The sequence below is a fragment of the Cebus imitator genome, unplaced genomic scaffold (assembly GCF_001604975.1).
Source record: "Cebus imitator isolate Cc_AM_T3 unplaced genomic scaffold, Cebus_imitator-1.0 Scaffold90, whole genome shotgun sequence".
Taxonomy (NCBI): Eukaryota; Metazoa; Chordata; class Mammalia; order Primates; family Cebidae; genus Cebus; species Cebus imitator.
In genome coordinates this window covers 46,106-63,676 of record NW_016107405.1, presented here as the reverse complement: position 1 = coordinate 63,676, position 17,571 = coordinate 46,106, and the positions used below count along the sequence as shown (strand labels likewise).

Here is a 17,571-nt window from a genome sequence, read left to right as displayed (position 1 = left end):
CCTGCAGTCTAATGATATTGCATCCAGCTGTTTACATGGTCACTGGGAACGAAATCCCAACGAGCAAGTTTTACAGTATTGACCATGGCAGTCATACTGCCAGGCACTAGGTTGGCCAGAGTTCTTTTCTCCAATATTTGTGTTCACCCATTTGGAGGCATTACCAGAAATAGCGGGGCTGTGGAATATGTCCAGATTGAGTGTTGTTTCTCTCCTAAGCTTTGAAAAGGGGTGGTGATGTTGAATTGCAGACTTAGTAAAATTATCATACATCAGATTGACAGGAAAATGTGAGAACTGATGGGGAAAGAAGCCTCCTCATGATACAGCTAAATGTTGGATTTGTTGACTTTTAATTGAGAATTAGACCAATTCTACATTCTGGACATTTTTCCCTGTATTTTAGAGATCTCATCAAAGTGCTCAAATGGTACGTGGACAGGATCACAGAAGCAGAGCGGCAAGAGCATATCCAGGAGGTGCTGAAGGTGATAACATGCTGTTGATAACAGATAGAAGAGTCTTAACAAAGCTGTTGCATGCTGATGCTTAAACTAACTGGTTTCTCTACACAGAGAGTAATGGGTGATGATATATTACTGACATTCCAATTCAGGGAACTTAATCAGTTTGTGGCTGCCTGAATGCTGATGAAATTTTAAGGGGATTTTGCCAGGAACAGTTTCTACTGGAAACTGTTCGGGATTGAATCTTCATTTCTCTGGGCTCCAGAGCACTTAAAGTGAAATCTAAAACTAGCAGGAGAGGAAGGGTTTATGAGAGAAGACTATACAGGGGCAGTTAGGCTTAGTTCCTGGCTCTTGCTTCTACCAGCCTGACAGAGACCATCGGAGAACCATTTTCGTTAAATTTTAAGAGCAAATAGGGTGGCTTAGCAGGGATTCTAATGACGAAACCTGAGGCTTTACTGGCTTAACACTGCCCACATCTCTGGGCACTATATACTCAAGTTGTCTGTGGAAATGCTAATTCCTTACTTGCAAACATGTTCAAAAAGTATACAAATTCTTAAAGGAATTATCCAATACTAGACCTGGCAGTCTTCTGATTCCTGTTGTTGATGACCATCCTATTTGGAGTCAGTAGATTAAAGTAGACAATGTCTACGTTTTATAAAACAAGGATTTTGTTAATTATATGTTTGTCATTTGGGACTGATTGAAGGTAAAATGCTAAGTGGCAAAAGTACTACTTGTCAAAACAATTTTTTTTAAGTCAGTTATTTTTTTTGACTGAATTTAAAAAACTTGTTCATCATACTCCAGAATTATAAAGTGTGTTTTTTTTGTTTGTTTGTTTGTTTTTTAAGATGGAGTTTCACTCTTGTTACCCAGGCTGGAGTGCAATAGCGCAATCTTGGCTCACCACCACCTCTACCTCCAGGGTTCAAGCGATTCTCCTGCCTCAGCCTCCCAAGTAGCTGGGATTACAGGCATATGCCACCACATCCAACTAATTTTGTATTTTTAGTAGAGATGGGGTTTCACCTTATTGGTCAGGCTGGTCTCGGACTCCTGATCTCAGGTGATCCACCCGCCTCGGCCTCCCAAAGTACTGGGATTGCAGGCATGAGCCACTGCACCTGGCTAAAGTGTTTTTAAATTTTCTATATGTCTCTCTCATTAGGCATCAGAGCAAAGTGGCCGTTCCCTGTACAAGTAAATACTGTTCAAAAAAGCCTCACAAGGTTTTGGCGTTTACATCAATAATTTAAAAGTTTAATCCCATACCATGGTTTTTATGCCTTGTCATTGTTAAATAAATACTCTTGGTCTCCTTTGAAGCTAACTTTTAAAAATTGTATTTTTAAGGCACAGGAATACATTTTTAAGTATATAGTTCAGTCTCGAAGGCTGTTTTCCCTTGCCACTGGTGGGCAAAATGAAGAGGAATTCCGCTGCTGCATTCAGGAGCTTCTCATGTCAGTCCGTTTCTTTCTTTCACAAGAGAGCAAAGGGTCTGGAGCATTATCTCAGTCACAGGTAATTTGTTTTCATCTATGCCGAATAGAAGAAAATGATGAGTGCAGTTTGTTTATTTTTACACAGCAGAGTAATCAAATGTTTTCTCCATCAAAAGTCCATAGCTCCAGTTTATGTTTGTAGCTTAGCCAACTTTATGAGTAGACTTTTTAAATTCCCCTACCTTCCGTGTACCAGCTGAGCAGAAGTGGGTTGCCTTTCCTCAGACCCTTCTCTCTCTTCATAGAGAGGCTATTGGTTTGCATCAGCTTCATTTCCAGTTACCAGAACGCATACTTATGATTGGGCATGCCGTCACCACCAGCCCTGGGGAAGGAATTTCACTAGAGCCAATCTCTTGCAGTTCTTTTTCCCAAGCCTCTCACTGCATTTTAATCTGTCAACTTGAGAATCATTATATTGGACTCAGTGAAACTGCGTGTTGTTTTGTTTTGTTTAACTTGACCCTAATCATCCTGGGACTGATCTTAAAAGACCAGTGCAGAGCTGCTGCTGCCAAACTCTATTACTGGAAGTAGCCCCACATGTTGTTGTTTTTTTCTTTATGAACAGGATTCATCCACTTTCCAAGTAGCATCGCCTTGAATATGATCCATGAGATAATTCTGAATATATTTCCCTATACTTTCTTGATTCTTCTTATATACTTTTAATTCTAATGACTTGATTAAAAACCTATCAGAAGGAGGAGCCTCTTACCATGCCCTAGAGATTAGAGAGACTTGTAATCATTAAGAACTAGGACATACAAAGGGAGATTAGGAGACAAAATTAGATCCTTAACAGTGTCGTTACGATTTGGTACCATATGATGTTTGGAAAGCAAACTCCAGGAATGTACCAACCCTCTGATAATGTGCTGTATTTTTTCTGACTGTTTAGGGGTCTGTTCTTTTTCCTATCTTCTTTATAGAGGTGGACTCGTCTTCCATCTGGGCAAGGATACAACTCAGGCTCTTTTAAATGTCATTTTGGCCTTTGCAGTCAACAGTACAGTCACTGCACTGTGGGAACTTGCCAGAGACCTCAGTGTCAAGTTTCCCACTACTAGCTGGGAAGCACTTGATATTTGAGCAGGATACTCCAACAGGCTATCCATGCATTCCTTTGGATCAGAGTTCTTAGAAGTTTACTATTTCCACAAAAGCAATTCAGAATTTGAGTTTCCACCATGAGATTTTTCGTTTTACCCTTTGTCAGTTACAGAGATGAAACTTGCCTGATTCACACCTGAAAAATATTTTCTTACTCTTAAGAGTAACCATAAGTCATGGTTTCTTCTTAGGAATTCAGGAGACTTTTTTTTAACCTTAGTTGTACCACTGGATCCTGGAGGTCCCCCTAAAGTGGCTTGGGCCACCATGGTACAACAGGGTGAAGCAGCTCCGCTTTTACCTCTTCAACATGCTGATTTCCACTGCTCTTGATTCTCTAAGTTTTATCCCACATCAAATTGTAGAAACAGCTTCAGCAGCTTCAAAGAATCATATTTGGTATTTTTTGCTTTCAGCTTTTAATCAAGAGATAATATGTAAATGTGTCCATAAAGTTTCTGAATATCATTGTAAACTCTACTGAAGTCATTCTCTTTTTGTGCAGTATTACAGACTTGGATATTTTGATGTGATAACTTTATTTTTAGTCTGATGCTAAGAAAAAATACATATAAAATGATGACAATGGTTAGTTTTCTTTATGAAGGAATGAGAACTTTGTTCCTCTGTATTTGGGGAGGACAAGAAATGCTACACACCACTACCCATACCAGGTTCCTGTTTGATCCCATGCTCTCTTTTTTGTTTTTGTTTTTGTTTTTTTCCAAGACAGAGAGTCTTACTCTGTCTTCCAGGCTGGGGTGCAGTGACAGGATCTCAGCTCACTACAAGCTCTACCTTGCGGGTTCACGCAATTCTCCTGTCTCAACCTCCCGAGTAGCTGGCATTACAGTGTGCACCACCATGCCCGGCTAATGTTTGTATTTTTAGTAGAGATGGGTTTTCACCATGTTGGCCAGGCCGGTCTCAAACTCCTGACCTTGTGATCTGCCCGTCTCTGCCTCCCAAAGTGCTGGGACTACAGGTGTGAGCCACCACACTGTGCGATCCCATGCTCTCTTTGCAGAGATAGTCCCACTGATTCGATGGATCTGATGTGTTAGTTTTCTGTTGCTGTATAACCAATGTCTGTAAGCTTAATGGCTTTAAACAACAGTCATTTATTAGCCCACAGTTCCATAGGTCAGAATTCCAGGCAGGCTTGGCTGGGTCCTTTCCTTAGGATCTCCTAAAGCCAAAATCAAAGTGTTAGTTTTCATGTATTATCTGGAAGCCTGGAAATGAATTTGATTTCACGATCTTTTATACTGTTGGCAGAAATGTTTCTTTGTTTTTAGAAGGCTGATGTCCCCATTTCCTTGATGGCAGTCAGCCGGTGGGGGGAGGTGCTGTCAGCTGCCAGAGGCCACTTGTACTCCTTGGCACATAGCTGCTCCATCCTCAAATCCAGCAACAATATGTCACATCCTCCTCATGCTTTGAATCTGACTAGTTCTCCTGCTACCAGCCAGAAAAAAACTATTTTAAGGGCTCGTGATTGGGTGAGATCCCCTGGATAAATCTCCATATTTTATGGTCAACTGATGCGTAATCTTCATTACATCTGCAAAATCTCTTTTGCCATGTCGACATTATGTAATCACAGGAACACCATCAGGGACAGCGTCATGGGAGTCATCTTAGAATCCTGCCTGCCATATTTACAGCGAAATAAAGTTTGTCTCTGAATTGGTCCGAGTTTTACTATTAGGCTGCCTTATAGGCAGAAACCTGGTCTCCTTGCTCCATTTTACATTTTTTCCATGTGGGCTACAACTCAGGGCAAACCCTGTCATCTAGAGGCCATCCCCACAGTCCTTCGGGCTGGATCAAAGGGCAGCTTCTGGTCCTATTGGGAAGTTCATTTAGTCCTCCTGCCTCAAATGCAACTTGCTAATGACATTGTTCTTAGAACAGTGCCCTGCCCTGGAAGGACTAAGGGCTAACTCAGCTGGTGCAGCAGTAGTTCTTAGCTTTCCATTTCATGGACACAAACCCACTACCCGAAGACCCCTAAAAGAAGAAGAATGTCAGAAGGAATCGAGGCCTAAAACCCTGCTAGATGATTCCCAATAGTTATCTTTCCCTGTGTGCCTTGGCTACCAGGAAGGTCAAAACTAAATTGTACTTTTATTTTTACTTATAGTAAAAACTCTCAGCTTCCCCTGGCACAGCCATCTTCCTGCCCTCATCACAAGAAACTTGTTCCTTTATGCTTTTTAATCATCCTATTATATGTGTGTCTTACACTGTAGCACATTCAGATACCTTTTTGAAGTCAAGAAGTATAAAGAAATAATGGATAAGTTAAGGGATATCTGAGGAAAATCAACGTGGTTGACTTTTTAGTAATCAGAAAGCAGGGCTCATTTTATTTAACTTCATCGGTATGACTCAGCTCTTTGCAGGGTGACATGAAGGTTATATAAATACAGGCTCTAACGGAGAATATCAACTTATTAACTTTAAATATATTCAAGTAAACCTATAATTTTTAAGAGCCAAGGGCCATCTCTGTTGATTTATAGCACCTGAAATATTTTGATGGCTCTGGCATCAAAAACAGATCTTGGCTCTTCTAGATATTCTTGCTGCTGCTATATAAATAAATACTAAAATCCTTAAATTTGAGTTTGAGCGAGTCTGTGTTTGAATCATCAGCACATGTAGACTCGACCTACTTTCTGATGGAGCCAGATTTCATTGGTAAGCCAGCTACCACTTGAATCTTAACATATTAGAAACATGTGTCTCCTTCCCTGACTAGCTACAGTTGAAGCTAGTCAACTCTTCCTTCCATTGCCCTCCTTTTGTGGAATTTTAAAAGGCTGACTTTGTTTTGATGTACAATCCTAGCCCAATTTTTTAAGTATGCCCTTTGAGATTTTATGTGAGCATCTTTTTTCTCCATAAAAATGATTATTGGTTTTTTTTATTTACATAGAAAATATGGTTCTTAGTCTGTACACACAGTTCTTGGTTTAAAATAGAACTTGAAGCAACCCAGGGGGGTTTTCTAATGATCTTTTTGTTTTACAAGAGATGAAACTAAAGCCTAAATGTTGAAACTAAATGGTGCTCAAATGACTTTCCAAAGTCACAGAGTTGATTGGAAGCAAAGCCAATACTGTATATAACCTGAGTCTTCTGATCCCCTGTCCTGTGTTTTTTCTTAAATCAGAAGTGAGTGCTTTGGGTGAATTAATGTGTTTGGTTTCTTAAACACAAATGAGATTTAAGTGAGCATTTCAGAAAGCTTCTTCCAAAAGGAATGAAATATAAGTGACTACCATCCAGGTCTCGGTTGAGCATTCCTTCTATTCAGTCATGATGCGCTTTGCCAATCCTTTTGCCAAGATCAGTGATTTTCCAAAATTTCCAAGTTTTTATTAGGCTGCTCCTTTGTACCTTTCAAAAACTGTCCTAGGCTACTGCACATTTTAAAATTTTGCCTTTTACCTTTAGGTAACAGAAACATTTTATACTTGTATTCCTACCGTTCAAAAATACTTTTCACAGTCTTTAAACTCACTGACATTTTGCAGCATATTTCTCATGGCATATCTGGGAATTGATTGAAGTTTATTTTTCTTTTTAAGGCTGTGTTTCTGAGCTCTTTCCCCGCCGTGTACTCAGAACTGTTGAAACTCTTTGATGTCCGGGAAGTGGCCAACTTGGTCCAGGACACTCTGGGCAGTCTGCCAACCATCCTGCACGTAGATGATTCCCTGCAAGCCATCAAACTGCAATGCATTGGCAAAACCGTGGAAAGCCAGCTGTATACCAACCCAGGTAGGGTGCTAAGTCTCTTGGAGGAAATCGTGCCTCTAAAAAGCCATTTTGTACATCTTGTAGCCATTGGTCAGCAGACACAATTAAAAACAAAATTAAAATGTGCTTTCTCAAAACCGTTCTTTATTTGGGTGGTAAATGTATTTAGTAGTCAAATACAAAAGTATGACGATTAAAACTTTATTTCTGGAAAGAGTGAAAACTAGTGATTAAATTATTGTTATTTATGTTCAGTGATATTTAACACTCCTTCAGAGATGCTTACAGGTACCTGATAGGATCCTTATTTGTTTGTCTCTTTTGTTTTAAAAGTTTTTCATCAATTTGTGTTCTGAAGCTGTATGAAACTTTGCATTATGTTGTTTTTTCCTTTACCCCGACAGCAAGTGGTCAGTTACTTAGTTTTGTTATAATACCTGTTAGTAAGTTCCTTTACCTCTTGTTTTCTTCTGTTTTTTTTTTTTCCCCGCCTTCAAAGCAATAACAGAGTGAGTACTAACCTCATTTTCAGGTTTATTTTAAGAAATTTCAATCAGCCTTCCAAGTAAAAAACTTATTAAAATAAATTCCATTAAGAATAATTTTCCCAGATGGGTGCAGTGGCTCACACCTGTAATCTGAACACTTTGGGAGGCTAAGACGGGCAGATCATTTAAGGTCAGGAGTTGAAGACCAGCCTGGCTAACATGGTGAAACCTCCTCTCTACTAGAAACACACACAAAAAATTAGCCAGATGTGGTGGCAGGTGCCTGTAATCCCACTACTAAGGAGGCTGTGGCAAGAGAATTGCTTGAACCTGGGAGGCAGAGGTTGCAGTGAGCCGAGATGGTGCCACTGCACTCCAGCCTGGGCAACAGAGCAAGATGCCATCTCAAAAAAAAAAAAAAAAGAGAGATTTTCCCATATGAATATGTGTGTATGTATACTTTTTTTGAAATAGTTTTATATAAACTATTTTTTACATCATTTTTTTGCAAAATATTGTACACATGCATGTAAGAGTAGAGCATAATAATGGCAAATCATTAACATATCTTAACATTTCCACATATTTGCTTTAGATTTTTTATTAAGAAATTTTTCATAGATATATTCAAGGTCCTACTGTCTAGGCTCCCATTTCCTTCTTAGAAATTTTCACTATCAGAGGTCATGGTTCCTATTTTCTATTCCTTCATTATATAGCTTTAAAAATATATGATTTTTTCTTCTTCCAATTTTTTAAATCTTTTCATTTTTAAATGATAGTATTACATTGTATGTCACTCTTTGGAGTGCTTTTTTTTTTTATTAGTATTACATTTTTATATTTTTTCATGCCACTAGATATAGTTCTACTTGATGATTTTTTACTGTTGAATGATATTCCACTGAATGAACATACCACAGTTAATTTATTTTTTCTTCTGTTGAAGAACTTTTGAGATGTTTCTAATTACTTTTTCTGAAATAGCACTTGAAACAATGTAAAAGAAACTTCAACCTTCTGATTTGTCCCAATAAAAACATATCCTGGAGAAAAGATATTTTTTGTAGTGGTTTTCAAACTCTGCTGCTCAGAGCCCTATGGGTTCTGTTGCAGTGACTCAGACCCTCTCTGGAGTTAGGAGCAGGGACTGTACAGGGGATATAGGTCCTACTTTATTTTAACTCAGGCACCAACCCTGCTTTCACCACACTAAGAAATGTTCACTCCTGTCTCAGAGGAATTGGTGGTTTCTGCCATATTTCTCCCACACTGACCAGATTATTCTTGGTTAAGTTAAAGTCTTACACTAAAAGAGCAATACGGTCATCACAATTGTTTTCATATAGAAGGAAAATATTGTGGGGGTTTCTGTTCATTACCTCTGAGCAATGTAATCTGTCTTTGGACCCAGTTTTACTGGTTCCTGATGCTCCGTAGACAATAGAGAAATCAGGACTAGAAGGATACGCAGAGAAGAAGCTGCTGCAGTGCAGGAGAAAGAATGTTGGGTCCTGTGGGAGTTGATGAGAATATGTACTATGGTAAAGGGTGGAAGGACTCATGAGACCCAAGAAATGTTGACCCTGCAGGGTCTGTGCCGGTGCCCTGGAAGAGAGGCTCGGGGCCGGGGTAGGGAAGCTGGTAATTGTGTCATGGCATGGAAGAGGAAGAGAAGAAGAGTAAGCCCTGTTTGCTCATGTTGTGTGGGAAGCTTGCCATGGAGGATGATTTTGGAGAAGCAAAAGTGGCTCACGATCAACAGAATCCTTAGCACACACAGATGTTCAAAAGAGAAAAGGCTTCTGTCACTGCTGCAGCAGGATGCGGCTTGGCTTGGTGTTTCCTGACTCATTGAAGAAAACAGAGACTGCAATGTATAGATGGCCAGCAGAACAAGTCAAGAAGGAGCCCATCTTCATGGAGGAAACCAGGAAGTGTCTCTGAGAGCCTTCCAGGACTCAGAGTGCCTTCTGTTGAAATCCCGTGGGACTAGACAATACTGCTAGGGAAACCTGGAAATGTTTCTAGTGACTTTGGCATTCTAAATCAGGCACTGTGGACTGAGGGGACTGATGGGCATATTTACGTTGTCTAGTTGAAAGAGGAGATGTTGGAGGAAAAGATGTGAGATGCTAACAGCAGGCTCCACAGACAGTGTCAGAGAACAGGATGTGATGTCTTGGGTTGTGGTTAACTAGAGAGTGTGATCCTCATGAGGGCCTTAGTACATCTTACAAAATTAGGCTGATTCTGTCTGACAGGAGGGGAAAGAAGAGGGACAATATAAAACTGTATAACTAAAGAACTGTAATAAAAGAGGGCCCAGTAGTCCACTTAAAATAACAGGTAAAAGGGTTAAGCCGTTTAACACTTCTGACCTCTCATTTAAAATATTAACACACACATACATAATTTTTATGTCAGCAAAAGGATTTTTTTTGAGGGGGCGGAGAACTTGGGATTGAATGCCCTAAGTTTTTATCTTATTTTCCCGGAGATAACTGTATCCAAGTGACAAGGAAGGGTTAAAAAAAATTATTTTATTATAAACATAAAGAAAACAATAGCATCACCAAAATATGGAAATAAGGCTCATTTTAGATACAGTTATGGTGTAGCCATGTCCCATTGCTGCTGTGACAGTAATCGAAAGCTTAGTGGCTTAAAACAACACAAACTTCTTATCCTACTGTTCCATAAGGTGGAAGTCCAAGATTATTCTCAATGGGCTCAAATTAAGACATTACTAGAGTTGCATTCCTTTTTGGAGGGTCTAGGGAACAATTCATTTTTTTGCCTTTTATAGCTTTTAGAGGCCACTTGCATCCCTTGGTTTGTAGCCCCTTCCTCCCTCTTGAAAGCCAGCAGCAGAGCATCTTCAAATCTCCCTGTCTCTGACTGTTTTTCTCTTGTCTCTTTCACTTATAATAAGGACCCTGTGCTTACACTGTACACACCAAGATAATCCAGGAAAATCTTCCCATTCAAGATCCTTTAGTTCATCGCATTTGCAAAGTCTCTGCCATAACATCCTCACAGATTCTAGGGATTCAGAGATGAACATCTTTGGGTGACTGTTATTCTACTTACCACATACAGGTTAAGGAAACAAATTCAAAGGCACTGTGATAGCTTAGCTCTATATGGGAAGGTGAAAAACACTCAGAAATCTAAGATTTTTATTTATTTCTTGAAAGTAAAAAATAATGAAATCTAGAAGTGCTACAATAGTGTGAGTGTACACATCATGACCAGATGGAGGTTACAAATGACACTTTTCTAATTAAAATTATAAATGTGAAATGGGATAAGGTAAAATAGGGATCGGGACATTTAGGGGTATCCATTGGATATGTATTCAGCTAAAGGCAGGGTACTTAATCTTGACCTGCCTTAATGACAGTTCAAATTCTCTAAATATAGAATATGGTGAAGACAATTGCTATTGTGAGCTTATTTTTGATCAGCAAAGGACAACTGGTTAGCAATATGGAATTAAGAAGAATCTGAGAAAGTGGCCTGATTTCCTGAAAGGTTCCTATCAGCCAGAGAAAGGAGTAAAGAGAGCTGGGCTCATGCCTGTAATCCCAGCACTTTGGCAGGCCAAGGCAGGAGGGTTGCTTGAGCTCAGGAGTTCAAGACCAGCCTAGCCTAGACAACATAGTGAGACCCCATCTCTACAAAAATAAACAAAAAATACTCAGGTGTGGTGGTACATACCTGTGGTCCCAGCTACTCAGGAGGTGGAGGTTGGAGGATCACTTGAGCTCGGGGGGCTAAGAATACAGTGAGCCATGATCATACCACTGCACTCCCACCTGGGTGACAGATGGACACTCTGTCTCAAAAGAAGCAGGGGAATGCAGAGTACAGCTGGATCACATTTTAAGAAAATGAATTTCAAAACCTTTTCAGACCTTAGATGTCACAAGCCCATCAAGACATCTAGGAAGTTCTAAAAGTTGACATTTTGCTGGAATCCTGTATTAGTCAGATTTCTCCAGAGAAAGAGAACCAACAGGGTGTGTGTGTATATACATGAAGAAAGGAAGGGAGGAAAGGAAGGGAAGGAAGGAGGAAGGGAAGAAGGAAGGAAGGGGTCATAGGGAAATGATGTACATGATTAAAGAGGCTGAGCAATCTCAAATCTGCAGCCTGTAAGCTGGAGACCCATAGGAGCTGATGATATAGTTTCTGTCTGAGACCAAAGGCCTGAGAAGCAGGAGGGGCAATGGTATAAGTTTCAGTTCAAGTCCAAGTCCAAATGCAAGAGAAGACCATTGTCCTGGCTTGGAGACCGTCAGGAAGAGAGCATATTCTCCATTACTCAGCCTTTTCTTCCATTCAGGCCTTCAGCAGAGTGGATGAAGCTCATTGCACTGGGGAGTACAATCTGCTTTACTCTGTCTGACAATTCCAGTGTTATTCTCCTCCAGAAACTTCCTTACAGACACACCCAAAAAAATTTTTAAACAACTCTCTGGGCACCCTATGGCCCAGACAAGTTGATACATTCAAATTAACCATCGCAAATCCCAAGGAGAACAAAGCGGAGGAGGCATGCAAAGGAACAAGTATGGCTCCAGAATACTCATGGTTGAGCTCAGAGTAGAAATTAACACGTGGAGAAGACAGAAGGTAATATATGCACGTGAGCACTAAAGAAGGGAATGAAATGTTGTCATGGCAAGATTCAAGCTAGGTTGTGGTAAGGGTCTCTCGGCAGCCTCACAGATGGACAGAGCAGGCCGGAGGACTGAATCACCCCCTTAGTCATACCCCCAAAGCCAAATTCTAGAACTTCTGACCAAACCTGAAGGACACAGATAACACTGGAATCTAAATAGATTGGTATTCAATGTCTAAATCATCTGAGGTCCAGGTGGACTTATTTAAAGCATTAAAAATTGCCAACTCATTTTTCCCTTTCTCCCCCAAATTTTATTCTTCCTATTTCCTGAAAACCATGAATAGAAGAGTCTAAGTAGTTTTGGAGAAAATAGGTTTGGCAATGGCAAAAAGATAGACTTGATGCATAGAGGTTGTTGGGGAAGGAGGAAGCGTGGAAGTGGCAACAGAGAGACATAGTTGAGGGCATGGTAGCGAGAGGTCAGGAACAGGGTCCCCCGGACTTTGCAGGGTCAGATTCTGCTGGAGCTGTGGGTTTTACGTTCACTTTGCATTTGTCACCATTGCTTGGTACTTGATGATTTGTTTAGCAGATGTCTGCAGTTAATGCTGAGCTATTTTCTTGCTAAAAAAAAATAGTTAACATATGTTTCTACTTTGGAGTAATTGAACAGTTTGTCAGGCAAAACCCTGCACAGATAGCAGAAGTGAGTATAAAGACCTAAAGCCACTGATCATGTACCCCTGGTGAGAAGCTTACTGGTACGACTTGCTTTTGCCTACACACTAAAAAATCAAGTATTTTAGGATAGGAATTTCTTAAAGTAATCAAGTGGAATTTTTTTTTCCTTTTGGCAGAAACTCCTCAGTCCCCATTAAGAGTTTTGTGGATTTCATACAAAACTGCAATAAAAATATAAGGGAAAGAAAGAGAAAGGTAGACTATTAGACTATTTTTAAAGTATACTTTAAAAATTAATGCCCTTCCCCATACTTTAGGCCACACTGTGAAGAAAAGATGTTTGATAGGATTTTCTATTAATTTGACAACTTCAGGAATAAAATCTTACTACAGATTATGGGTGCCTGGTAGCTTTTATTTCTTTGAACTGTAGTTAAAGTGTGGTTTAGTGTAGGGTTTTATTGCATTGCATGTGATTAAATTTCTTTCACTCTTAAAAATTACATTTGTTTAGAACTTTTCTGCTAGCCAGGGCTTGCAAAATAGAAAGGCTTTATAAAGAATAAAGTTGCATAAATAAGAGCTTCTTTTTTCTCTAGAAGCAGAGTAATAATGCAGACCATTGGAAAAAATGTATAGACCTTAGTTTTTTTAATATGGAATTTGTGATGATGACCCAATGTAAAATTATATTTTAAAAAACTACCTGGGACTTCAAGAAAGCCTTTGGCTAAAAATCATTAGCGTTCTGTTCCTTCTGTTTCAATCCCTTTATCCAAACCCTTCTCTTCCTCCTTACCTATATTCCCCTCTGGCTCCCTTTCCCAGGCTTTTCCAAAGGGAAGAAACTCAGGGATGAAGGCCTTTCCAGGTGTTCTTCACCATCAGGGAGCCCTGAAAGCACTTGCTGAAAGTTGAACAGTTTTCGCAGGTTTTCAGACTCCGTTCTTGGATTTTATGAAAGATTTGCCCACATAATGACTTTGGGTTTTGCATTTTTATTATTGTTGTTGTTGTTAAAGATTAAATGGCTATAACCATGTTTAAGTGCATGTTTTAATGAAAAACCTAGAAAGTTGTATCTTTGAAAAATAGTTTCTTGTTGGGTGCGGTGGCCCACACTTGGGAGGCCACGGCAGGAGGATTGCCTGAGCTCAGGAGTTCAAGACCAGCCTGGGCAACACTGTGAAACCCTGTCTCTACTAAAAATATAAAAATTATCTGGGCATAGAAGTGTGCACTTGTAGCCCCAGCTACTGGAGAGGCTGAGGCAGGAGAATGGCTTGAACCTGGGAGGTGGAGGTTGCAGTGAGCCGAGATCACACCACTGCACTCCAGCCTGGGCAACAGAGCAACATTCCATCTCAAAAGAAAAATGAAAAGAAAAATAGTTTCTGCATTTGTCTCTAGACAGGGCAAAGATAAAATTAAGAGTTTTAAGTAACACCTCACCCTGCACATAGAACTTAACATGAAAAATATGCCTCACTGAAATCATAGTGGCCCCTACCTTTCAACTGTGGGTTTTGAAAACAAATGTAAATTCACGTATTTTGGGAGTCACAAGTCTCCCTTTGAACTTAGTTATCTTACCGTGTTTCTGTACTTTTCAATGCTGATTGACAGTAACAAGCACATCCCTGGGGAAAGAATGACACCTGTATCATTTCGTTTCTCACACATCACTCTCTACATTTGGACAGATTTTCAGAGGGGCGGGGAGCATGTGTGTCATAGGCAGCTGCTGTGGCTTGCAAGATAGTGAAAATCGCTGTCTCCTCATGCTCAGAGCAAGCACCAGCAGATGGAGTCATTGTAAACTAAACTGATAGTGGGCCTCCTGCGCTCTTCCTGTTTAAGCTCTGTTTAAACCTGAAGACAGAAATGCCAGGCTCTATTTCAGTAGCCTCTAATATCCAGTAGAACTCATGATGGAGACCATTCATTCAACAAATATTTATTATGGGCAGATTCCACAATGTTATATTAGAAATACATTATGATGGAAATACTATAACAAATTGAAAGGACAGAGTCTCTGCCCTCTATCTGCCTACAGTGAAGCACAAAAGCAGATGTCAGACAAGTAATTATAATATGATAAAGTACAGCAGCATTTGTGATGTGGCAGTTTTCCAGGGTGCCATGTAGCAGGGAGATCCAAGTAAATCTTGGGGCTCCTTCCACTTTGCTTAGCCTCAATTAGTGCTGCCATGTGCTGACCCAACTCTCATGTTTATATTTCTAGGTTAGACCTCTCCTCTGGGCTCTAAACCTCTCTCGTGGATATCTCACAGGCTCGTTAAATTCAGCATATCCAAATGGAAATCTCAACTTTTTTCTTTCTAAGCTTACTCTTCCCCATCTCAGTAGGTGGCAGCACCATCCACCTAGAAACCTTAGAGTAGCTCCTTCTCCCCTTTGCCCTTTGTCTCTGTACGTCACCAAGACACCTCACATGCCTCTGTAGCTTCTCCCCACACCCACTGCCACCTCTCAGTCCAGCTGCACTTGCTCTGAGCTGCTTCTGTTCTTTGTCTCCTTGTTTCCTGTATTTCCTTTTGCCTACCCATTTATTAGCCAAAGTTACCTTTCGAAACGTACCAGATGATGTCACTCCCGGCTTCTACTTACATCCCAGTTCTATTTTATCGGGGGAAATTATCTTCCAGGCCCCATGATGTGGTCCCACCCACCTGCCTCATACCATCTCCTTGCTACTTTTCTCTGGGATTCTCTGGAATCCTCTTTTCTTTTCTATCTCTCTTTTTTTTGATGGAGTTTCACTCTTAATGCCAAGGCTGGAGTGCAGTGGTGTGATCTCGGCTTACCACAACCTCTGTCTCCCAGGTTCAAACAATTCTCCTGCCTCAGCCTCCGGAGTAGCTGGGATTACAGGCCTGTGACACCACGCCCAGCTAATTTTGTATTTTTAGTAGAGACAGGGTTTCTCCATGTTGGTCAGACTGTTCTCGAACTCCCGACCTCAGGTGATCTTCCTGCCTCGGCCTCCCAAAGTGCTGGGATTACAAATGTGAGCCACTGTGCCCGACCTGGAATCCACTTTCTCCAGCTCCTGCCCAGCAAAGTTAATTACCCCTTATCCTTTATGGTTTATTCTCTCATTTTCTCAAGAAATCTCCTTGCTGCCCCACCCACTCTGTTATCACTTTCATAGTACACTGTGTTTTGCTTCTTGACCACCCAGCGCAATTGTAACGAAATAGAGAATTGGGTATTTCATTGATTAATCTCTGTTTCCCTCCTCCACCCCAGTAGAGAAAACCCCAGAAGCCAGGGACTTTATTTGCCTTGAACACAATGATATCTCCAGCTTCCCTAATAGTACCTGGTGTATAGCAGGTGCTTAATAGATGTTTCATGAACACTAGGTACTGACTGAGTCATGGGTTAGGGATCAGGATATACTAGCAAAAGCTACTATATCACCTGAGGTCAGAAGTTCGAACCAGTCTGGCCAACATGGTGAAACCCTGTCTCTACTAAAAATAGAAAAATTAGCTAGGCACGGTGGTGCACACCTGTAGCCCCAGCTAGTGTGCAGGCTGAGGGAGGAGAATCACTTGAACCTGGGAAGCAGAGGTTGCAGTGAGCCGAGATCACCCCACTGTACTCCAGCCTAGGTGACAGAGCAAGATACCGTCTCAAAAAAAAAATAAAAAAGCTGCTGAACAAATTACGTGTATTAAAAAGGAAAATCTTGTTGGAAAAGCAACTTTTGAGCTAAGGATGAGCATGAATATGACAATAAAGCAGTGTGTGGCAAGGTGACTATGTAGGAGTCCCAGGCCAGGAAGTGGCACAGCCAAAAGTAAGAGGTACACGGTGCGTGCCTCTTGCTTTAGGAAGGACGTCTTGGTGGAGGCATTCAGGGTGGGATTAAAGCCAGTGGCTGAGATCTGGGAGCTTAATACACAGATCATCCTTACCCCTTTACTGTTGCCTCCCTCTGTGATCTTGACATTGACTGCATGAAAATGTAGCCCCTTGAATCTGCAGACCTTTTCTCTATGAGTGTTTGTAGTCTTTATACTCCAGTGTCTGAAAGGCTTGTTTGCAGGTTTTGTAGCTGGCTATGACTTTGGCAGTTCAGTTCCTGGTGGCTTTGATCGCAGAGGCCCACCCCAGCTCTGATGTCAGGCATTCTGCATTCAGCAGCTTGGCTACATGCAAAGCTGTACTGCCACATGCCCTTCTGCCTTCCTTGTTTCCAGTGTTCCTGTACTGAGGCCACCCCACGGCAGTGCCCATGTTCAGCCCATGTTGGAGCCCAGTTTGTGGCATGTGACAGCCAACCCTTGTGTGCTGCCATAGGACTCACAGACCTCACTCTCTTGGTGGCTGATGCTAACTTCAAGGATCCCTGTCTAAAGCTCGTTAATAAAGGAGGCAAAAGTATGACTCCTCAAAATTAATCTAAAGGAGGAAATCTACTAGTATTTCTTAGCTTCCCTTGCTCCTTCCTAGTCCCGTGCCCAAAAGGGAATACCGATGGGAGCTGGCTATATATACACTCAAGTGTATACCAGAAAAGTAAATGAGGGTCACTCCTTATACACTCAAGGAGACATATAACACAGGGAGCTTTATCTGAGATGTGGTATATGAGTGTATTAGCCCTTTCAAGGACAGAACCTGCACAGCAGATTCTGTAGTTCAATGTATGGAATGTTAGTATATGTTCAACTTGGGTTGTTTTTTGGGGGGTCTTATTTGATGCGTCTGGTTGTTTTCTTTTAAAGGTAAGAATTAGCATATCAGCTGGGCGCGGTGGCTCACGCCTGTAATCCCAGCACTTTGGGAGGCCGAGGTGGGTGGATCACGAGGTCGAGAGATCGAGACCATCCTGGTCAACATGGTGAAACCCCGTCTCTACTAAA

General features: G+C 41.0%; 1 protein-coding gene across 1 annotated transcript in view; it reads left to right on the top strand.

Moving 5' to 3' along the window:
- Positions 1-17,571, top strand: part of DOCK4 (dedicator of cytokinesis 4) — a 402,523-nt gene that overhangs the window by 341,720 nt on the left and 43,232 nt on the right. Inside the window, exons 21-23 of the mRNA XM_017535020.2 lie at positions 407-488; positions 1,833-2,003; positions 6,697-6,889. Coding sequence (XP_017390509.1) covers positions 407-488; positions 1,833-2,003; positions 6,697-6,889 — 446 coding nt within the window. The remainder of the gene's footprint in view (positions 1-406; positions 489-1,832; positions 2,004-6,696; positions 6,890-17,571) is intronic.